General features: G+C 38.2%; 1 protein-coding gene across 1 annotated transcript; it reads left to right on the plus strand.

Annotated features, from left to right (window-relative positions):
- Nucleotides 1-631: 631 nt before the first annotated feature.
- PRRG1 (proline rich and Gla domain 1) lies at nucleotides 632-23,366 on the plus strand. Its single transcript, XM_065741568.1, has 5 exons — nucleotides 632-694; nucleotides 8,905-8,985; nucleotides 11,840-11,889; nucleotides 15,543-15,703; nucleotides 22,462-23,366. The coding sequence occupies exons 3-5, from the start codon at nucleotides 11,880-11,882 to the stop codon at nucleotides 22,984-22,986; spliced, it is 696 nt and encodes a 231-aa protein (XP_065597640.1). The 5' UTR covers nucleotides 632-694; nucleotides 8,905-8,985; nucleotides 11,840-11,879; the 3' UTR covers nucleotides 22,987-23,366.
- Nucleotides 23,367-24,241: the final 875 nt, after the last annotated feature.

Below are 24,241 nucleotides of genomic sequence, written 5' to 3' on the forward strand. Positions count from 1 at the left end.
GAGTAATGTGTTGAGATTTGGATATGGTGACATCGGTTTGATTTGGTAGGGAGTAAGACACAACTACGGTAACTGTACCGATATTGTCATTTCCCAAAACATTCACAAATGAAAAAGTTTTTTTTCTAGTTAACTTCAATTCAGCCTTCTCATACATCTAGATTGAACTACAGTTAACTATTAAGAAATAACATACTGTTTATTGCATAGAAATTGATGTTAAAGTGTGAAAAGCAGCTTTGAAGAAACTGAATTGCTCATCTAAACCTGTACTGCTTTTGTACCCTTAAAATAAAAGGCATTTAGTTAGTGCTCACGCTTAAACAGAATTTTAAAGTGTCTCTGTAGAGTCATGAGGGAACTTTGAGGCAAAAGCAGGTGTGGAATATGCTTTAGTACAGTGCTAGCTTATTTTAGGCCATACTGTTGTGAAACATTTGTGTTTTATGTGCTGTTGTGACCCTTTTTCCTGTCGTCTTTTCCCTCATATTCTTGTCCTGCCTATCTCTGTGGTCTCCTTCTCTTGTAGGAGTGTAATCACTTTGTGTTCACATGATGAGGTGGATCACAAAATTAATCATACTGGGGGAAAAAAGTCTGACCTCCTTTTGACCCTGGATCATTTTCCTCAGCTCTTAGAATCAACTGGGTTGGTGAGGGAGCACCACAGTGCAGCTGGTACCACTTACTCCAAGTAAATGTACTGGAAAAAATAAGTCATTTCACTCATCTACTCCCCTCATCCAAAAATCCTGTAAATCTCTGGCTTTTCTCTGGCTTGTGTTTCTGTAGTGTTTCTTTTGGTCCAACCTCCAAAGGCAGTTGTTCTTCCCTACCCCTCCCCACATCCCTCTTTCCTCTCCCACACTGTAAACAAAAGTACTTGCAGTGTGCAGTAGAAAACTGTGCAGCACTGGCAAGGATGTGGATTAAATGACCTAATGTCTAGTATCTGTTCTCTTGCCAGCTATTTTTATTCAAGTTCAGATGTCAGTAACTTTTTGACCTTTTGAAGTCTTATCTGACAATACCCGGACTTTTCTTTGTTTGCCTTTCTTCTGTTTACTGATTCTTGTTTAGTAAAATCTGACACGTGTTTGTGAAATCTGAAACGAGCGATAAGCTCATAATTGATTGCCATCAGTTTTGCTGTAGCACAAGTCAATTGATAATTAGTAACGTTTCAAAAGCAAAGCCTATCTGCAGGCAGGGTAAAGAAATTGCCTGCTCACCATCTAAAATGTTTTTGCTTAAAAGGGAGTATACTTGTGGAAATCTGATGTGTAAGTGTTCTAGGCTGAGCTCACTTTTACCCAAAGCTGATAGGTAAGGATTATGTAAAATATCTTTGAAAGTTATGCACCAGCTCAGAAATACACTTAGAATAGATGAAAAATGTTTGCACAGCCCAGCATAACAGTTTGCATCTAGGATTAAGACTCTCAAGACAATACAGTGGTGCAAGAAACGTTGCCTGTTTTCAAAACAAGTGCTTCCTTTTGTTTGTTTGGTTTGGTTGGCTATTTTTTATTTTTATTTTTTTTTGAAAGTAGATGCCTTGGAGATTTGAAATCAAGTTTTATCCATTGTGTTGTGCCATGTACATGCTCAGTGGAGTGTTTCTTCAAAGCAGTTGAAGCAACCTTCTCAAGTTGTTTCTGAAATCACTTTGAGGATTTGGCATCTCATGTTTTCAGATTTCCCACTGAACATACTTGGTTTTTCAACACTGGTCAGCTCTGCTTCAGTATGATTACTCCAGTAGTGGTCACATTAAGTGATGCTAAAACCAGAGAGAGAACACATGAAAAGTAATACTGCGGTAGTGTATCAAGGTTCATTTTGTTGCCTGAAGCTGCCATACTTCTGTTTTTGCCAGGTTAGGCGAGGTGGTTTGGTTGTTGTTGTTATTGTTGTAATTCTGGATATTCCTGTTTTGCTGAGCTTTTGTCTTTAGTATGAGTGAATGCCATGAACCAATTTTCAAGAATCACTTACCATCAATATGTCCATAAATCCCTATCTCTAAATGAACTATCAGGTTGTGTAATGTCTATTAAAATTAGCTATATTTCTAAGTGTTTAGTATTCACATTGAAGAATGTTTTCACTCAGGAAACATAGATTTGTTATCTCACTGGTGGGAAGCTGTGTTTTAGGAATGCTACCAGATAGTGTCGTTCATCAGACATGAACTTTTGCACCTGCCTGTGGATAAACCTGCCAGGTTTATCACTGTGCTATTTACTGACCCTGTGTATATACTTCAGCTTTTGTTTGTAGAGTGTTACTCCTAAGTATTTACTAAAGCTGGAAAGAGAAGCACCTTTCTTTTCCTACTTTTTCTACCCTTTGCTCTCACTGCAGTGGGGAAGAGGTTTCAACAGCAGTATCCTCAGCAAACTCTCTTGCCTGCCTTCCTGTAGCCATGCCCTGAAGCGTCTCAAATTAGCACAGTCCTTAATGTTTCCTTTCAGTGCTGCTGAGCAGTCTTGAGTATCAGAAATGAAATGGACTCACTGTGCTATTTTCTGTTTGGTGCTGCCACTTAACAGAGCTGTGGGCAGCAATGAAATAAAGGCATGGCTTAGGATGAAGAACTGAGTGCATGGCTTTGTAAGCAGCTTAGCTGATCTAAGCATGTTCTACTGCTTGAAAACAAGAATTCTTTATTTCTTTTCAATCTTTGTTAGATTTTGCATTTTGACCATTTCTCTAATACTGTGTAGTCAACTGGACCAATATAGGTGATTTGTTTTTAATCAAACTCAGACACACAGAAGGCTTTCCATTAGCTGTATGGCTGCCAGCCAGAGCCTGTGTTGGCTCAAGGAGGGAACAGGAGTACGTGGCTGTCAAGGGAAAACTTCCTGCTCAGATAGCAGCTTTATTGGTGTTGAGCTAAGTAACAGCCCTAAAACTTTCTCAGTGAAGGAGCAGTGCATGAATATCTTTGTTTGCTGGTGTCTTTGGAGAGCAGCAGCAAGCTGCTTGAATGGTAAGACCCGCAAGGGAGACAAGGACCTGATGAATAAATCTGGGGAGGCAAAGTCGGAAGGTGAGAAGCAAGGTGAGCAAGCTCATCTTTTATGGAAAGGCCGCTTGTGGCAAACTGTAAAGTGCTCAGCTACAAGCTCATCACATCTGCATTTATCTTGGAAAAAACTGAAGTATCAAAATACCTTCATAGTGGCTGTTTTTCAGGAGCTCAGGGCAAAGCTTGATGGAGTTTCTGTTCAGATGACTTGATCTACATGGAAATATAAAAGGTAGAGCTGCAGCCACTGGTGGTTGAAAGCCTAGGAAGGTTCTCCTGTGACATCTGTATCACATGTCATTTGTAAATGACAGACAATTAGCAAACTAAATATATATATATCAATGACCTGTTTTTGTGTGTTAAAAGACTACTGTTCTCTTCCACATTATATAGATGCTGGGGAGGGTATACAACATAAGGGGTGGGAGGGAAACCTACCCTTGGAATATTCCAAAATGAATTTTAGCATGCAGATACAGTGGAGGATCTTCCTGTTGTAAATTAATTTTTTAGCAATTAACTGTTACCCTAATTGCATGAGTTTCTGACATTACTAAGATAAATATCTTCAAATGCAATTAATTTTGTGCATTAATTTGGCATGTCAGTATTTAATTGATTTCAGTGTGTAAAATTTTCCTCACCCAAAGTCATTTTTAAAAGACTTTTAAAGCCAAAATCCTTCTGAACTGTTCTCGTTTTATATTTTTTTCATACTTCTTACAGGCAGGCTGTGTAATATACTGAATCACTTTATAAGTAGGAGAGCATCAATAGTTTTATTGTTCTAGTTCTAGGAGCTGCTCTACTGCTTTCAGTGCTGGAAAGTATCAGAAATTCTTTGTAACCATACTGATACTGGTGGCTTTGACTTATGAAACTTTTTGGCTTTGTTTTCTATGGGGTAATGCTGTGTGGTTGATCAGTGAGAGGCTATGACTTAAAGGTTTTATGTGGTATTTATTTCAAAATTAACTCATCTTCCAGTCTTTTCTTGAGTGATAGTGTTCAAAATGATTCTGTAGTTCACTTTATTTAGGAAAACGTCTGTGAATACAGCTTCATTTTTCTACCATTGAGTCCTAGCTGGTTGAAAAGGACCAGCAAGTGTAATTGTTGTATTGGAGGACTTGAGGAAACCCCAGGTAGACCTGAAGCCCTTTTGCTGAAGGAAAGCTATCTAAAAATAGGAAAACTGTGTTAGTACCCTGCCTGATGGTAGGGTTTGTGTGAAGCTGCTGTGCAGAGCACTGAACTACTGCCTTAGCACAAATCAGGAGCACTGATCTTCAGTAAAGGGTAGGTGGAAGGGAGGAGAAATTCCTTACCCCCTCTTCATGGGTGAAACCTTACCATCTTGTTACCATCTTGTTTTACTACACTGCAGACATGTAGATCAGCCAGAATGATTGTGTGTAGGCTTGTTCAAATGTGTAATGCTTTACAAGAGACAGTTGTGATGTGTGCACATTTAATTTATATGGAAATTCAAGTAATGCTGATGAGAAGAGGAAAAAGAGGGTGGCTGTTATGAGAGAAGGAAACGGCGATATCAAAAAGATCTATTTTCTGCTTTGTGTAAGGTATTTACCCTATAACTGGCTGCAGCTCTTTTATGATTTCTAGTGTTGTATGCCTTTGTGTGCTCCTTTTATGCAGTTCCCCTACATGACAGGAAAAAAACTGTAAAAATTCTGGAGTAGCAGTTGTTCCCTGTTTTTTTCCTAGTTATCATATAACTCAATAAGATGAAATATGTATTTATAGCTTTCATATAATTCTTCTGGCACTTCTTTGCAATTTAATTTTTGCCTGACTGGAAAATCCCATTAAAACATGCTCTGAAATGGCATCGAATGAGTGTTGCTTCAGGGGAAAGCAGGCTGGGTGGAAACTTGTATTGAAAAGTGCTGACGGTGCGTAAATATTTGGAAGACAAGGCTTTGTTTGCGCACTTCTCTGTGAAGTGCTACATTAAGCTAGAGAAATTACTTTTTATTGCTTCTGGATAACTTTTCTGAATTAAATGAGGTGTGAGACATTGGACTACCAAGCAAGCGCTAAATGCAATTTCCGCACTGAATATTCACTGCACCTTTTCTTCTTCACAGAAGAGAAAAACAAACTTTATGAAGTAGCAGGCTTAGGTTTGTTATAAAATTATTGCACGCACAGCAAAGATGCATAAAAGGATCCAGGTTTCTTTTGGCTACAAATGTGCACATTGAGAGCTCTCTTTTTCCTCATTCCCCTTGAAAAATAGTGGTAGTTTAGAATTGCTATTGCTCCTTAACCTTCAGAGCACTGCAACAATTTCAGACAGCCTCAGAGAGTTGAGGATAATCTTTTTCAAATGTGCAGAATTGTCAGATCTTTCTTCTCTTCGTCTGGGAAGAGTGTGGGACATGGGCTGATGCAGTTGGTGGCTGAATTTTGAACAGCCAGCTTCTGTTAGTGGAAAAAGCAGAAAAGTATTGTTTGTGGTGTTTGGGTCGTGGTTTTGCTTTCTGAAAGATCTGTTGGGGAAGAAATATCTATAAGGATTTCCAAGTAGGAAAAATTGTGTATGTTTTAACCTTGGCCTTGTGACCTTTTCTGAATGGGGCAAACCATCCTTCCAGTGGATACATTCTGGTGAACGGACTCCGCTTAGGCACTGTTGCTTGACTTTCTTTGTCCCTTTATTATTGAAGGATTTGCTTTTTGGTTGTTTCTTTTTGATTGTTGTGTTCTATAGTTTTATCCCTTTTCTTGTTTAATTCCCTACAACTGTAGGTAAGCTTGGCATTTTCAGATCTTGCCCTGACAATGGAGCGTTTTGGTTGGGCGTAGTCCTACCTAGCAGCCCAGCAGCTGATTTCTCTCTTGGAGGAGTTTAATGTTATCTCTGCTTTAGTCTGCTTGTTTGTCGAAGGAGTTCTGTAGCTCCACAGGAAGTTTTGCCAGCCATTCACTGTCGTCCCATAACAATCGCTGAGTCTTTGTTGAGAAATGATGTTATCTAGAGCTTCCTCCGCACAGTTTCTTACTACTGGGTGTATCTGCAGCAGCGTTTTGGTTCAGATTAGAAGCATTTTATGGAAGCAAAACTCCCAGTTGCCACCTCTTCCTGTGCTTTAGTTTGCATTGCGGAATAATTTTAAAGCAATGAAACTGAATTACTTTTGGCTGAAAGTAAATGAAAAGATGTACTCCGAGAGCATACCTCTTTCAGGCGAACAACCGCGCTGTATTCATTCAGCTGATGGAACCAAATCAGCTACTGCAAAGCAAAATTTTCACGTGCCCGTTGTTAGTGTTGGGCCCTCAGTACCTACTGTTTTGTTCTTCAGACATGCTGCTAATGCTCTGCATTCCTGGCTAATGTGATCATAGCCATTGATAGGGATAAATCTGCAGCACTTACTGGTTGTTACCCTTGACCATTGTACTGGTTTCAAACGAGTCCATCTATTCAGGCCGAAGTTTGAGTAGATACTATTGAAGTAGTTAACAGCTTGTGTTTGGTGTGGAAGCCATCACTTAAACTGTAATTAGATCGGGGAGCACCGCAACTGTATGAAATTATTTTCTTGCTTCTGTCACCTCTTGCACTTTCCTACTTGAATTGAGTTCTCTTCTGTTCTCTAGTATGCATGTATTTTGTGACCCAGCTGTTAACCAAATCACGATGTTCTTAGATGTCTCCCATGTGCTGGCTGTGCTATTTCCCTATTTTCATCTCTGCAGCTTTGACTTAGCAACTTGTAAATGTTTATACAGGCCGTGGCTGTATGCTTGCTGACTGCCTACCTTCTGACAGTGAAAATGGGTAATGATTTTTTGTTGTGCAAGTCACCTGCCTCCTGAAAGGCTTCCACAAATGCTGAAACTCATCTGTAATGTTTTCTCAGAAAACATTGATGGATTTCTCTGTTCTTGGTCCTGGATCTTTCAGGAAAGACTTAAGGTAATGAATGAAGAGATTCTCGGTGTCAAATTCGGTTAAAGAGCATTGAAGAGAGCAAAAGTAACTTAACCATTCTAACATGGTATCGCTACTTTTGATGGTATACAGTATCAGGATAAAAATACAGCTTACTGTGATAGTCTTACTTAAGCCTTCCCCATTTACACTTAAAAAAAAAAAAAAAGGAATTGATAACTGCCATGTCAACGTTTACATGGATTATCACGTTCATTACTGCAAATTTGAATTCCCAAAGCAGAGTAATTATGTCTAACCTGAAGCAACATCTTTTAACATCAAGCTTATAGAAAATTGAGGTGTCTGAGTCGCTGCTATGTATGCTGATAAGAAAGATCTCTTGAGCATTTGTGTCGTTTGGGGTTTCCATGCTGCTAGTTAGGTAAGCATTCATTTTTCCCAAGAACTGCCCCAGGTGTCTTGGTGCACTTGGAAGCAATGAAACTAGCCAAAACCCTCCCCCTCAGAAAGGAAAGTGGTGTTGTTTCCCTGAACAGGTTTCCTGCTCCTCAGAATGTGTCTGGTTGGGAATGAAGGTAAGGAAGAGCTGTCATACAGTTACTGGAGGAGCTTGGCAGGCACCAGGGAATAAGCAGACAGAATATTATCACAGCTCTAAAACAACAGGGAAAAAAACCTCTCAGAATGGGTCATGAAGCTGAGGTAGAAGCTTGAGACTTCAGCCTCAGCCAGCTGAAACATTGCCCCGTGCCAAGTTGCAAGCAGCCTTTTCTTTGTCAAGTGTAGCTCTGTAAGAGTTGTACTTAGCATGTGAGTTCTGGGAGTGATTATACATTTCATTGATTTTAAGACATAATGGCAGTCCCATAAGCACAGGCTTTTCTTACTGATCCAGGCTGTGGTTTCGATCTTTATGTAATTAAAATTAATGATAATGTGTTATAATGTTGTGATTGGATAGCATTTACAAAGCTGAAGAGGTTTTTTTTGTGATTTTTTTCAGTTCTGTTTCACTCTTATCCATGTTATTTGTAGTCTCAGGTGAGACAAATCTTTTACATAAGTGTCTGATAATAAGTTTCCAAAGTGTTGAATCCCTCTTTATTCCTGGTCTGACTCCATGGCTAGCTGCTGTTGCCAACAAATCAACCTTTTAAAAAGTACTACCTTTTCCTATATCCTTAGGCATCCTGCCTAGAGCAACATATTTCTCCAGTGTCTGAATCCATGTAAATCTGCTTGTGTGCTTTTCCTCAGGAAAAAGGTTCATTTGGAAGAGATTGACGTAATTAAAGTTGTTTTCTGCAACATTTTCTTGCAAGGGTGTAAAAGCCAAATGTGGTTGAACTGGGATCCTGCATTTTGAATAAATGACAGTTTAATAATTATTGTCTGTCTTCCTGTGTAATTAATTATTCTTTCCATTTTTCTTCTAACCTGACCTCCCACAGGAGTATTTTGGTTGTTTCAATGCACCTGCTTTGGGGCCCGGAGTGAAAAGAGGGGTGTTTATTTTTGTAGTGAGCATCTTCTGATGTTTCACTTAGTAGCATCTCTTGAATATATTTGCTTTCATCAAAAGCTGCAGCATAACCTAAAAATTTACAATTTGAAAATTTTTATAGTTTTTTGGGCGGCATCTGACTGTGAACTGCATCTCAGTAGTCTCATTAATTGTACATATTACATAACTAAAATAGCCAACTATATCCCTTGTTAGAGTTGTGTTGCTGAATGGAAAAAAAAACATCTCCCATTCCCTACCTGTGCACAAGAGTGCACATTTCTCCCTTGCTGTGAGAGGAGCCTGCTGGCCTGACTGTGCTTCTAGACACTGTTAATTCAGCAAGTGAGAAATTTAGACATACAGCTGGTGCTCTGCATTATCCCTTAAGGATCCTTTCCTGTTGTGCTCAATGTTGTTGTTTTTTTCTAGAATCTGTGACAGTCAGTGAACAAGAATATTGAAGACAATTTGGATTTATGTACCCTCTATCAGATCCTCTGCTCTTTAATGGTATGTGGTGCACATTTCTATTAAACTTGTCAGAAAACGGAGTCAGGAGGATATGTTAACGGAATATAGCTATTTTAACATGCAACAAAACTTTACAGAAACACTGTCTTCAGCTGACAATCTTTATTGCTGAAATCAGTCATCCCAATTTATGGGGTACATGATATTCTGATTTTTATGCTTGTACAGTGTGTACAAAGTGTGAACAGTCAGGATTGATGAAAAATACTTAGGTTATATTTGGGAAGAAGTGTATAGCTTGGTATGTTGCTTCAAGATGTAAAATGCTACAGCCTCTTGGTGTTGAGCATAGCCATGCTGGTTAATAGCACAGGCCTTGGTATCTTATTTGCTGTCTCATGTATGCCTCAGAACTAATTGTATTTTCTATTGAGTCATTATATTTTCTACTAGAACTGAAAGGCTGGTTGTTTAGTGTTTGTTGATTTGTTTTGTTTGGGGATTTATTTTTTTACCATCACTCTGACAGTCAAGTAGGCACTCAGAAATGATCACTTGTTTTTCACTTACTTATCACAATGATCACTTGTCATTGTTCAGATACATCAGCTTACTGTTGAACATGGAATATGATGATTAACTCAGCTGTATTGCAATCTGTGCTGTCCACTGTATAACCTACTCTTGGAGATTGAGAAGAGGCTGATATATATTAATACAAATTCCTGAAACATTAAGCATTAGCATTACAACTAAGATATTTTCTATGGTGTGTTTGTTCTTCCATTGTTTTTTGTGAATATATATGTAGGTGTATTTTAAATGCATACATACATGAAAAGCATTTCTTTGACCCAGTAAGACCATTCTGTCTTTCAGTGAGGTTCTTGAAGACTAAAAAGCATGAAATTCCATGTAAAAAGCTGTGTAAAGGAATAAATGAGTCAGTAGTAAGTCAAGATATTCCTGTAGTTTTGCCTAACCCTCTTCAGTTTTGTCAGCTGTCTTATGAAGCAAAAAAAGATTCATGTCTTTGTCTGCATTGATCGCTTTTTCCAAGTGATTTTTCAACTCTTTCATTGGTGAGAACGAAGACTATCAGGGAGCAGAGGACTGAAATTTAATGGGTGACCTGAGTAGTAGTTCTTCTGTGATAGGAAAAGTCTGTTCTATGGACTTGAGCTGTGTGTTTTTCCTGTGTAACAGCAGGGCATCACTGCCTGCAACAGCCTCTAGTTCGGCCTGTATTGAGGTGCCATGACAGGAAACTTGCCATGAGTTGTGGGAACACGGGGACAGTAAGAGGCTTGGAAATGAAGAAGTTTGGGCAGATACAGAGACAGGGAGGGAAGGTGGAGTGGCATTTAAAAAGACAAAGATACACATTTGTAGGAAAACTGACATAATTAGTTTCAGAGTTCTCTAAATACTTGTAATCGCCGTAAGAATCTAATGTTGACTATTGAAGGATCAGTAAGAACCACAACTGAAAGCTGCAGTACTTGTTTCAGGGACTTTTTCCAGTTTGAGTCTTTGCATAGGTAGGGAGAGTCTGCTGTGAAAAATTAGTGCTGAAGGAGAAGGCTATATACTTTTTTTTCCCTAGAATATAAGCCCTCTGCTTCTGTAACCCTACTATATGTAGTAATATACAATAATCATCACTGTGTTGAGACTTCAGAATGCTTTAATTTAATTCACATTTATTTACCTTTACAGAGACATGAAGAACTTGCTTAAAAATTAGTTTACTCTCCATCCCACATTTCCTTTAGTCCCAGACCTACAATTTTGTTAAAAGACTGGGATATGTATCTACAGCTCCATTCACTTCAGCAGCATTTATGGCAGGCATTAGACTCTGCTCTTGTTTAACAAATTAGTGTTGGAAGTCTTAACTTTCCCAGTTTATTACAGCAGCTACAGCCAACATTTGTGCACAGTTAGCACTTTTTAATGGAGATGTTTGTATATGAGGTTTTGGTTTTATGGAGGTTGAGGGCATGCATATGGAATGATATGTTGATGTGTAACTTGACCTCTGAAGTAGAACTGATGCTAATCTTTAGGAGTTGGTAATTTATTAGTAAAAAATCTTTAACCTCATTTGGTGTTCTACCAACTTGGTTACACAGCTGCAGCATTCTTTGCATAAAGCTTTTATTTTCTTAACTTGTCTCAAGCTACTGAAGATTCCAAGAAACTGAAAACAGTCCCTCAAGTAACTATTGCAGCTTTTAGGTGTGGTTCTTATTGACTACCTGGTGGCTGCACTGTGCTTCAGGCAGTTTCTTGACTGTCTTTTGTCTTTTCTCCTTCCCAGATGAGGATAAAGAACGTGCAAGTTCTTGTAGGACTGGCTGGAATCCTGGGATGTATTGCATGTTCTTTTCCCAAATCACAAGTCTTCTTTTACCTTTGATCTTAATGCAGGCATCCTGTTTTAATCAGTAGCAGACTTTGAATGATTTTGTATGTGTTCATTCTGATTTTTCAAATAAGATCTGTAGAATAAAGTTGGCTTAATGTTCTCTGTAGACTGAATTTGAGTCCTAGATAAGATGCAAGAACTTTAACCTTTCAAGCTGTAGAACAGGTTTCAGATTAGTTTAAAATGAAACACACCTATTTTATGTCATTATCCTTGCATATTCTATATATGGAAAACTTTGATAAAGGTTGAAGTGTTCACTATTTCTTAAGAGTCATCTTATGTTGTATGCTACCAAAGTTACTATGCATGTGGTAGGGACACAACTCAAAATGGAGATTAATCTTAACCACAAGGTTTCAAACATTAATACGTTTATTTTGATTCCCACGTACTGTTAATAACATTCCAAAGTTCACCATAATTGACAACTCAACAGGATGTTTCCTTTTTTGTTTTTAGATTTGATATTTGCCAGTTTTGTGCCTTGACAGTGATCATCATGGACAGTGGTAAGTTTAACTTGGTGATGAACATGCATTCCTTACTGTGCCACATCAAAAGGGCATTAGTGTTCCCCAAAACTGACCTCTTCTCAAAATCCTAATTGGTTTGCGCAAAAGTCTTTGCTATGAAACTGATTTTAGTGTTACGTGTCATGCAGATCTTTGCCCACACTGAACTGAATTGGAATTGTACTACTGTTCTGACATGGAATTATAATCTGCATATAATATTATGACTAGCTCATTTGTGGACCTTTGTAAGCTGGCTGCAGAACAAAGACCACAGAGCTGATTTCCAGGATTGTGTCCCATTTTATGTTCTGAAGCTTGTTCCACTAACTCCAGCATCACACAGCAGAAGTCACTTTTCATGCTTTATAACTGAATACTCAAAGCATTTTTCTGCCTTCTCCGCTGTGTAAATCAAATGGTTTTATTGAGATTACCAGCAGAAAGATTCACATTTATCAGTAGCTTCAGTTTTCATTTTTGAGTGAAATGCTTATTTCTGCTTTAATATCCTTGGGTGTTGGTAAACAGACAGAAAATGGAAGCATCAGCAGTGGTTTCAACAGAGTTGGCACCAGCCCATGATGCTGCAGAATTTCCTTCTGCAGCATTTTTGTGTATCAGAATATTTTTCCCACGGAGCTGCTCCCTGTTTCTCTACCACTACAAACCTGAAGCCAGTTTTCTTCGGTTGTGACATCTTCAGCTGGCAGGCTGAGACATATTTATCCTCACACATGTCCTTGCCTGATTCTTTGTAATTCTAGTTGAATTTCAACTTGCATGTGCTTTCCTGAGAATGTATTATAAATTGATTGGGCTGCATTACTCTCTCCAATACTATTGTCAAACTAAAAAAAGTTTTTTTTATATAGCTTCTTAAGAAGTTATATTCTCAAAATGTTATTCTTTTTTAATCATTTTCAGTTTCATATTAACAGCTGCAGTGGATTCAGCTACATCTTATCTTGGTTAGGTCTTATCTGACCCAAGAAGGGTTTCTACGCACTCCTATGCAATTATAACTGAATGTTTCCACAATAACAGTCATAGAGTACTAAGAAGTCAGTGTGGTTTCTGCTGCGTGGTACCATTATATCTTTCTTTATAGCATTCATCAGGATGTGACATTCTCATTAAATCATTATATTTCTATCAGTATATGCATCAAGATTTCTTTGAACAGTGCATGCTTTTTTCATTGCTGTTCATTTATTGACTTCTCAATAAGGATTTAAAGTCATTAGGAGTGTGTGGAACTTTAAAAATGTCAAATCAAAACAAACGAATGAACAATGTTGTACATCATTCTGTCTAGTCTTACAAGGTCAAAAGCTATTCCTAAACATATGTTAACAAAAGAGTTAATGTGTGGTTTAGCCTTCTCAGTGGGCTTTTTTGACTTTGATTGGATTTTCTATACTGTTTTGTGACAGAAGGGAGACACACTGTGAGTTGGGAAGGGGAAGGGGAGTGAGGGTTTTCTTTTAGGAAGTTACATGCTGACCATTCTTAAAAATTGAATTGTTCTAATGCTTCGTTATTCTTCATCAGTGTATTTTTCAGTGCAAGTGTATACTTGTTTTTGGAAGCAAGATTTGTACGTACTTTCTGAGAGCCAGTAGTTCCAAATCAGGATATTTTCAGCAACCTGTAATTTCTGCTTTATTCCTTGTCCCTCTACATCCAGTACAAAGCTGTTACAGTTTCTCTCCTCTCTTCAAGGATGAGCTCTACTTGTGAAATGTAATTCCTTTGGTTTTATCCCTTGAAGGAGGGGAAGCTTGATTTACAGTTCATTATCTACTCTGTTGTGACAATGCTCTTAAGAGAGTTGGGGTAGTAGCTTGCTCTGCTTCTAGAGTGCTCATGAGAGGGATTGGTGAGAAGTAGTTAGAGCACTGGCATCCCCATACATGGCTGCATGCTGGCTTCCTGTGTGACCAAGTCTTCCATCTCCCCACTTATAGATGATCACTGAGGCATGTGGAAAACAAGCCAGTTCTTCAGGCCTAGAGAGGAGTCAGGAGAACTGTGTGGGGAGATGGAAGCCATCCCTTTGCTTCCTCTTTGTAGGAAAATTTTGAGTATTAATTTGTTATTTAGATAGTGAAATTACACAGTAGGAAATAAATGCCCGTGTGCTCACCTATGGTGCTATCAAAAACAAGAATTGCAAAACAGGCAGATGTAGAGCTGTATGCACAGAATCTCTGACAGAGTTGTGAATAAGGTAATTTGTGGTGCATGCATGCATCAGATGTATTCAACTGAAAGTAGGGGAATGACTGATGCTTAATCGTTTGCAGAAGGAAGGTGATTGTCTAATGAATTTTAACACAGATTACATCACACATACTGAATAAAATGAAATTAATGTAAAATAGGTAAGTCTAAATGTTGTATCCCCACTGCTGACGAATGCTGCCACATCTAAGTTCAGTAAAGGAAATGTGTAGTGACCTATCTTTGTAGACTTGCAGGCATCTTTTTTTTAATTTAGTATTCAAATAAGAGGATTAGGGTAGAAATAGAAGACTAATTCATATGAAATCATAGATAAATCATCATTTAAACTAGTTAGTCTTCATCCTTCTGCAGACGGTAAGAGTTTTGTCTTCATAAGCTGATCAGAGATCTCAGATTAGCTGTAATTGAACCAGTGCAGAAATGGTAACACTGACGAGGAAGATAGTGTGAGCATGTTAATATGGCAGTACACTGAATTTAGCCCGATTGCTAGCACTGAGAGCCCAAGGACAGTGTTGCATTGCACAGTGTTCTCACTTCCTGACCTAACATATCTGAGGAATTTCTGTATCATTCACTGTAAATGCACCTTTTGAGTAATTCAGCCACCTGGATTTTGAAGTGTTTCAGTTGCTACATGTTCTGTAAAAATCATTTGTTTAGGGAATTTGAGGGAAGAATGGAACTGCAGAAGGTTATTTCCAGTTCTTTTATTTGAACAGAAAACTAAGGAAAGCAAAAAAGAATACCTTTTTCAGAACTATGGTTGTCTTTTGGCATTATTTTATTTCGGGGGTTCTGTGTATTATTTAAGAAGGTGGAATGAGACAACTTCCCTTACACCTTTAGAAGAGTTGCTGTTTCATGGCTAACATTTCTGAAATAAAGGCAGCAAGTCTGCTTCAAAACAGGCAGAATTAAACTTTGATAAATGATGTTGTGGTGCATACAACGGGGTAATATTCAGAAATATTTGTAGCATCAAAAACTTCTGAGTACTCTTAGCTGTGTTGCCCTCGAGCAGTTGCAAATCTCTTTGGATGTTCACAGGCAGGTTTTGTTTGTTCTGTGTTGTTTTAGTTTGAAAAATCATTTTAACTGAGCATGTGGCTGTCTCTTCTGGGCACTGTTCTTAGGCACAGCTTCAGTCTTGTTGATGCATACAGGAACATGGTGCTGAGTCAGGACCCATCAGATTTTTGATGTAGCAATAGCCACTGAGATTATAGGCCCATATGTTCATCATAGTGAACAAAACCAGAAAAGGCTTTTTATCCTATTAAATAAAGAGAAAGACTTTGAAGAAGATTGTTTCCCCAATGCATGTTTTCTTTAGATAGTTTCACCATGAGGTTTGTCGGTATGTTTTAGTAGTGACCATTATTTCCTCTCTTATTCAGTGTTCTTAACAGAGGACAAAGCCAATTCTGTGTATAAAAGATACCGAAGAGCCAACAAGTTTTTGGAAGAATTAAAGCAAGGTGACATAGAACATGAATGCAGAGAAGAAATCTGTACCTATGAGGAAGCAAGAGAAGCATTTGAAAATGAGGAAAAGACGGTATGTTTTGTTGTGTATGTACAGATGGGGGGGAGTGTCTTGATGTTAACTTCTGGGGTATGATTAATGCTTGTGTGTTTTCCAGCATTATACTAGATTTGCTTTCCTTTTAAACTTGATTCTTTAAGCAACTAAGGCCTGCAGCGGAGATGGGTAGACTGCACAGCAGTAAGTTTGGAATCTTTTGTCCAAAATTACAATGAATTTCAAAAGAGGGGAAATCTCAAAGAAAAGCTTGCTCATAAAAGTTTTTTACAGCTTGGCAGCTTGGAAGAAAAGGAACATGAATACTCCCCAGCTGTCATTGTCTGTTCTGTTTGGCAGTACTAATTACCCTAATAGCACGTGTCCTATCATCACACACTCAATCCTAACCTATGTATTGCAGATACTATTGTTTTTATTGGTTGAAATGATGGAGTTCTGAGTGTTACAGGGAATGTATAGGAGCAGAGGTCAGAAGTCTTTACTTATCTCACATCTTAACTAATTTATTGAATACATTCAGATAAAATGATTGAGCAACTGGAAAATCATTCTACTTAAAATAGAATCTATATCCTATGTGCTGGTGTAGCTGGCTGAAGTGTTTAGTGGCCAGGTTATTTACAGTCTTAAAAATAAACAAAGATAAGTGGCCTTCTTGAAGTTAACTTCTGCAGACCCTCACAGCCTGTTGTTAAGCAGCAGCAATCCAAAACATAAAATAAAATTGTAATGCTGCAGTATGTTATTCAAGGGCAGTGATATATTAACTTGCCTGGAATGAAGCAGATACTGCCCACACAGAATTGTGTAAGTCTGTTGCCTTCTGTAATTAAAAGAAACTTGTGGGCCAACAGCTCTGCACCTAGTAGCTGCACTGCACATCATACCCAGAATAATTTAAATTGCCTTCCAAAAAATATGATTGGCATGTAAGCTTTTGATAGTGTTGCCTGAAGTATTTAATGCAGTAAAGTGGAGATTTTTTTTTTTCATTCAGGTCTGTCCTGAATTAGAAATTGGATTTATCCTCAAATTTTGTCTTGAAGTAGAAAAACAGCTGCTAGAAAATGTGACTTGGGAAACTGACAGACAAGGCCAGTGTGTTAATGGGCAAAGTGGCACAGAGAGCATAATGAATTTATTTCAGAATAAACACGAGTGATGTGTCCCACTCTTCACTGACTGTGTTTTACATTAAAAACAACAGGAAAACCTACTGAACATTTTAAGTTCTTGGCATCTTTGTGTTTGTATCATACTTAGGAAAGTGGAGAAGACAGAACGAAAACTTTTATTAAAATGAAACAGTGGGATTTGTAGTGTCATTTCAAATCTTGTTCTTTCAGAAGCTATAAAATGCACGCACAGTCATGTTTTTTACCTCCTAAACTTGACTTGATGTGGCAATTCCTGATGATATTATCGTGTAATTAAAAGTAGTGTGTACAGTGACACAACTTTTATAAAAACTAATACAAAACCACTAATAGCTTTATCACTAATAAATATGTTGACTAATGATAGGCCAAACTGATGACCTGTGACAGGACCTTAAGGAGCAACGTGAGGTGTGTCAGGAAGGTCAGGTTGGGTATTAGGAAAAGGTTCCTCACCAGGATGGTGGCTGAGTGCTGGAACAGGTTTCACAGGTCAGTGGTCATAACACCCCACTGCCAGAGCTTAAGAAGCATTTAGACAGTACTCTCAGACACAGGGATTGAATTTTAGCTGGTTCTGCGTGGAGTTGGGTTTGATGATCCTTACGGGTCCCTTCCAATTCAGGATATTATATGATTCTGCATCACCTCTTGCTTCAACTTTCATCTGTTAAATATTTAGAAACATTTTGTATTTCAGTAGATAGCCTTTTTGCTACAGAGGTATTTTAGAAATAGTGAAGTAGAAATAATTACACTTACTGTTATTCCACAACCCTTTTTGTTGCAGTGTGGAGGGAATTTCCAATTAAGTCCTCTTCCATTATCCAGTCCTATTGCGCTATCCTTTTTAGTTCAGCTGCTTTGATGTTGGTAACTTGCTAGTGTTCAGCCATGCCTGACCAGCCTCATTTACTTTAGTCCTTTTTTTTCCAGCTATATCCATCCTTACAGCCTCTTAAAAGTACTTGATTTCTGGAGACAGAGGTGCTGTAGACTGTTATTGTGAACATACTGTATTATAATCTCAAAGATGCAGTGATTTTGTAGTATAGGCAGACTGACATTCAGAAAGATTACGGTGCTTATTTACCTCATGTTAATTTTGCTTTGTATAATTGTTATTCTGTATTGTTTTTAACCTTGTCCATTGGGTTCTTTGCTTCTCTGAAGTCTTCTGGGCAGGTGTACATCATCTAAGTTTTTTATATTAAAATAATACCAAACAGTCCCCTCAAGTTATTTTTGATGCATCAGTTTTCCTGGAAGGTAGCATTGTGTACATTAAGTGTACATTCGTAAATGTCATGGAAATAATGAATGCCTTAAGTATTGTGTAGACTTGGGGATTTTGTTATCTTCAGAAGTATTATGTAAATTGATACAGTTAGTAATAAGATAATACTCTCAGGATAGCAAAGCCTAGAGCTGGCAGGGAAGAGTTTGCAGAACTTTGTGGCACTGAGTGGAAAACATGAAATTCAACGTTGACAAATGTGTTGCACACTAGGGGAAAAAAAAGCTCATTCCTCGTATGTATGTATGTGTTTGCCTCAGGAACGAGATCTGAATTTATGGATTGTTTGTGAAGACTTGAATTTATAATGCTTAGCAGTTAAACAAAAACAAATAAAAGCCTGTATGTTAAGAATCCAGGAAGGGAACAGAGAACAAAATGGGGGATGTAACTACGCAATTGTTCACTTGAATCTTGAGTGTGTCTTGTATAGCACTTAAAAAGCAAATAAGTAGCTGAAGGAGATGCAGTGAACCTAAGAAGCTGACTAAAGATATTGAAAAGTTTGTAAAACAACTATAGATTGAAAACAGTTAAATCAGGGAACCTGTAGTAGATGTCAGTAAGGAATATGAAGATTGAACAGAGGTGAATCATTTAACATCCTTCTGACAGTGGAGCTTAGAAGGGACTGGACTCAAAGGGGGTAAGAAGGTGTAGTTTCAGAGCAAATAAAAGCTTCTCTTCTCACCACAAGTATTGGATCTGCGTGACTGTTTGGCCATAGGAAAAAGTATATCAACTTCAGAGGAGATGAAATCGATTGGGGACAATTGAATAAAAGGGGTCAGCTTTATCTGGTGGGAGTTCTTCAAGTATAAATATATGAAAATAGGGAGAGTATCACTCTCTGCTTATGTTTATACTCTTCTGGCAGTCTCTATTCTTGTCAGAAGATAATAAATGGGGTAAACTCTACTCCTCATCCTGTAAAGCTCTGCATATGTAGAAGGTATAACCAGATAGCACTGTATGTGACCACTAGGCAGTTGTCAGAGTTTGTCAGGAGGCTCAAAGATTTGCAGAAAGTGAATGTGCAAAATACCTGGGTGTGATGGAAGCTCAAATACTCATTTCTCTTGCATTAACTCTGGTTTTAGAGTGACACTGCATCATTAAAAAAAAAAAAAAAAGTCACTTATATTTATTCATAAGTGTAAAAAATGCTAAAAAGCCTAGTTAGCAACTCAAAACTCAGCACCAGCTCTAAACTGTTATGATCAAATGAGACATCAGTTTGTGTGTGTCTAATTATGAATGCTGGGTAAATATCATGAAGAGAAGATGCAAATCTGAAGTTGAGGGCAAACCAGGAGAAAACAGAGTAGCAGGTATGCTCATTACCCTTTATTGCTTTGTTCATATACTCTACCTACTGAACACCAGTCTTCCATTGACATATTATTAGCCCACCTAACAACACGTCACATGATTGACCAGGAGTCATTTGAGGCTGACAGTGCTGCCAAATGTAGTAAAGACCTCAGACAAAATTCTCAGCAGGATGTGAGACTTTTTAACTTTGGTGTGGATCTAGTGTTTGATTCACTGTTCAAATCCAGTCGACTGAAGTCAGCTCTGTTCTAAATAGATAATGATAGTGAAGTATTAGACGTGAACAGAAAAAGAATGTGGCACATTGTCCATAACGGTTTGTATGTGATGCCCTTGAGAATTCTGTTGGTTTATTTCAAACTGGATTTGCCAACATGCAGAAAAGTAGTTGATAGCAGGAATTTAAACTAGATGATTTTAGGTCTTTCTCATCGCCGTTATCTGATGCTACGGTCTGCTTAATTTAGTCTTTCAGCCTTTTAAGACATGTATGCCTTGCACTCCCATCAGTGCAGTGCCCAAGGGTAAATGATTGCTGGAGTGTCCTTTTCATAAATCACAAGTTCTTAGTTTTGTCAAGTAGAAAGTAAGTCCTTCTTTTTCCTCCTGGTTTAAGAGGCAACTGCAGTGGAAGGGATGTTTAAATTTTTTAACTTTTAAATTATTCTTTAACATTCTGCGAGAGTTCTGCAATTATCTCCTGGAATTTCAGTATTTCTCCTCTTGTTTTTCCACAGCAGATTGTATGAACCCTCACACTGTGCAAATTCATGGGAGTTCTCTGTGATACTGTTTGATGATGGACAGTACTTAGATCAGGTGATTTGTCCTCCTTGTGCTTCCACTTTAGAGAACAGCATAGCTGTGGGGTGACAGGGCAGAGGGAGGAGCTGCTTTGCAGCTGAGAAACTCAAACCAGAAGTATTAGTTTCTTGCAGTTCTGGTAAATTCTGGAACTAAGAGTCTTTGTAGTTTCATTTGATGCTAAACCATAAGTTTAGTACACTAGCAAGTTCTTCTTCAAAGAGGAAATGTAAAGCTTTTTTTTTTTTTCCAGCAACTAAACAAGTCACTGAGTATTTTTTGCCTGTATGAGGACCTTTATTCCTCTGTCTGTAATACAGCCACAGACCTGAAACATTATAATTTTTGGCAGAGGAGTACGTGTCCAAAATCCCTTGGAATTTCATTTGCTTTGCTTGGAAATGAAAGTGGACACTAAACTACTTTCATCCTAAGGCAGTTTAAATTCTTACATTATGCTCTTTGTGCACCTGCCTTGTCACACCATTAACTTGACCAACCCCCACAGCCATATAACCTGTTGTGAACTAGCTGCCCTCTGTTCTGGAAAAACAGTTCTTCTGCTGATTTGTCACCTTGCAGGGTAGCAAGAAACAGTGTTGGTATTTTGGTTTCATGAAGAAGGTACAGAGATTTTCTCAGGCAGATAATGTTGAGCTAGAAGTAACATGGAAACATTAATAGAATCCCAGTTACAACTTACCACCCTTAGGTTGGAGAGGATACATTTCCTCTACAGACTTCAACATAAAATGCACTGCGAGGACAAAACTCTTGACTTTTTATAAATTTATATCTAACTTTCAGTAAATCTTTGCAGCTTTGGCCTCAGAAACAAATATTACTCCATTCCCTTGCTGCTGCTGAAGTAGCAGAGCAGTGTAGTGGGAAGCTTGGTTCCAGTATGGACAACAGGAGTTAATAATGCTCATGAATCAATAGGTAACAGATCTTCCTGGTTGTGTTGATTTGATGGGAAAGGTGGGTTGTCAGTTGTGCAACTCTGAGATCAGTTTGGTGGCATTATTTGCATAATGCTGTTCATGTGGCAACAGTCCTGAACTTTAAAGAAAAAAATATATGATTGGTCTGTGCACAAAGTTAGCCTGCAACCTGAGTACATTGTTAACTAGCTGAGAAATTATTATCATTTTTCCTGGTGATAATTTTTTTAATAACTTGTATGAAAGATGTCTATTAGTTTAAGTGGGTGCTCTCATGAATATGAAGAGGCCAGGTCTCTGCATTTTCAAATGGGGCTGTGACATTCAGAGTTTTTGGCATGGATTTTGTTTTGCTGTATTTTTTTGCGTTAGACATCATTATAAAACACTGTGGAAGTGTTTCTTGATAGGAGTGTACGTTGCAAATAGGATATACTTTTCTTTGTACTATGCACAGTGTTTGCTGGAGAGCAAATGCGAAGGTGGCATGATCTTTGTGCTCCTGCTTGTGCATGTTAATAATAGAGCAAAAAGTACTTTCAAGTACAAGTTCTCCTTCTTCTGTTTTTCCCTATTTGTGATTTCACTTTTCACTTTCTGTTTATCTATACCTGTGTTGCCAGAGTATCTAGAGTATAATAAGCTGTGTAGCGTTCTTATGCTGCTGAAGCTATCTTTACCTGCAAACAGAGGATTTGAAGCAGCTCAGGGTAGACTGACAACAATTGCTTTATGAGCCAGAGGATGGAGGAAGTCTGAATTATGAAGTGACAATACAGTGTAGTTCTGCTTTGCTATGACAGTTTGTCATTCCAAAGCAGTATTTCACTGTCAGATTGTATTAGCGTATTAGAGTTAAAAAATAAGTAATTACTTTGAGCTTGAGTGGTGCTGAAAAGTTTTGGTCCACTACATGGCTGATGTGCATGCTGATTAGATTTCTTATTCCTGTCTGTGCTACAGATTTTTAGATATTAAAGTTCCAGTACAGGATTATTACATGTAGAGCAAGGAGTTGGTATTTAAAAAAAAAAAAAAGTCTTTTGCTTCAGAAATCACATCAGAAGAATATTTATTTTGTGAGCTTATTCATATTAGTTCTCATATTGCTCATTGAATTTGAAATGCCATCTTTTTCCTCATTCATTTAAAACAGCTTGAATAAAGTCTTTGGTTTGTTCTTTTGTTTTTAATGTCTTATCGTTTCTGACTTATCCTGTCTTGCTCTTCTAGAAGGAGTTCTGGAAAGTCTACAAAAATGGACTTCAGGGAGAAAGTAACACAGGACATAGCTGGTATTCATTTTACCTTGCATTTCCATTAATCATTGGCCTTTTTGTTATCCTCATTGTCATTTTTGTCATATGGAGATGCCTGTTTAAAAAGAAAACGCGTAGACAGTCGGTGTACGCGCATAGGGGAGCCCACGAAGCAATAGGTGATGGTGCTGTGTCTGACGGCAGAGGTTCGCTTCCGCAGCCTCTCAGCATTGTTCATTCCCCACAGGAGGAAATGTTTGAAGTCAGTGGGCTCTCTCCAGGAGGTCTGAGCTATGCGGATACACGGTCAGACTCAATATCCACAAGGCTGTCAAACTGTGATCCTCCTCCTTCATATGAGGAAGCCACTGGTGAAATCAGTCTGAGAAGAAGTGAAGCCGAACAACATTTAGATCCGCCCCCACAGTACGAAGACATTATGAATTCTAATTCAGCCAATGCAATTGCACTGTCTCCTATTGTCACCAGTACTAAGTAAAGCAGGAAGAATGCTTCTGGACTTGGAAGAAGAAAAAAAAATACCCTGATCATTTTGTAGCACTTTATCTTGGCTTATTATGCATTTCTGTAATTTAATGGACCTGTATAATTAACTTCCCTTTTGTTTTAGGTTCACTTGTTCTTTGAGTCATAGATTTTTATTTTCTCAAATCGCACACCTTAGGAGATAAGGAATCTATTGTGAGCGCAGTGCAGCTACAGAGATGATTATTCTCCACAGTATCTCTGCTTTGAGGGATGTCACTTGTTTTATTCCAGATGTGACCACATTCCCCACAAGATTTGTGGAATCCCCTTCCCTTCCTGCTGCAGACTCTTGGAATTGCTTGAGCTGGGGAATCCTTAAGAAACATTTTAGAAATTAGTTACACTAAAGCAGACTCATTTTGCAGTATTTCCTCTTGTCTGGTTGGTTCCTTTTTCTGGCCTGGAATTTTATTACACATCACATTGTATCTTGCACCCTTAGATGGCCAAGAGCCGTATGCCTTGGTATTCAAACCAATATATTGTTAGTCTCTGTTGGCTTAATAGCAATAATTTCAGAGCCCCTGCAGAGGAGATATATTCTAACACTTTTGCCATTACAATTCACGTTTAGAAGCCACTAATTCAAGGCATTAATTAGTGAATTTGAGTACTTTTTTGCATGTTTTGCTTTTCTTCTCCGTTTTCTATCTGTATTTATTTGTTTATTCTAGAGTTGAGAAGTGTGTGTACACATGCTATTTTCACAGCTTGAAAGTTCACGCATCTCGAAAGAATGAAATACTGAAGAATGGGTAAAATCCTGATAGTAGGTACCAGAACTGCTGTAGTCTTAACTGGGACCAGGATTTCATCCATTATCTGTGAATACATAAACCCATAGATACTGTTTTCCCTTTTAAAAGGGAAAAAAAGGCAGAGCATTCAGTGTGCAATTTTTTTCCACAATAATATGACTCCATTCTCAAATCCTGATACTATTTTGCCTCTTGTGTACTTGCATATACCACCTATACACCTTGTGTTGGTGGCTATGGAAATCTGTTGCAGAGAGTCTTCATAGCTTTCTTCAACTGGTGTATTTATTGCTGATATACCACGTTTGTTCATTTGACTAAGAGATGCTGGGAAGCAGGGTAGTCTAGACTAGCTCCACAAATATTGTGGCTGTTGTAGCTCTGCTGTCTCCAAATGAGAGCTGCAAAACCATGAGGACCTGCTGTGTTGTTGTATTCCAGCAACAC

The sequence above is a fragment of the Cyrtonyx montezumae genome, unplaced genomic scaffold (genome assembly GCF_038088225.1).
Source record: "Cyrtonyx montezumae isolate F1298 unplaced genomic scaffold, pur_monq_1.0 scaffold_3, whole genome shotgun sequence".
In the NCBI taxonomy this organism is placed as follows: domain Eukaryota; kingdom Metazoa; phylum Chordata; class Aves; order Galliformes; family Odontophoridae; genus Cyrtonyx; species Cyrtonyx montezumae.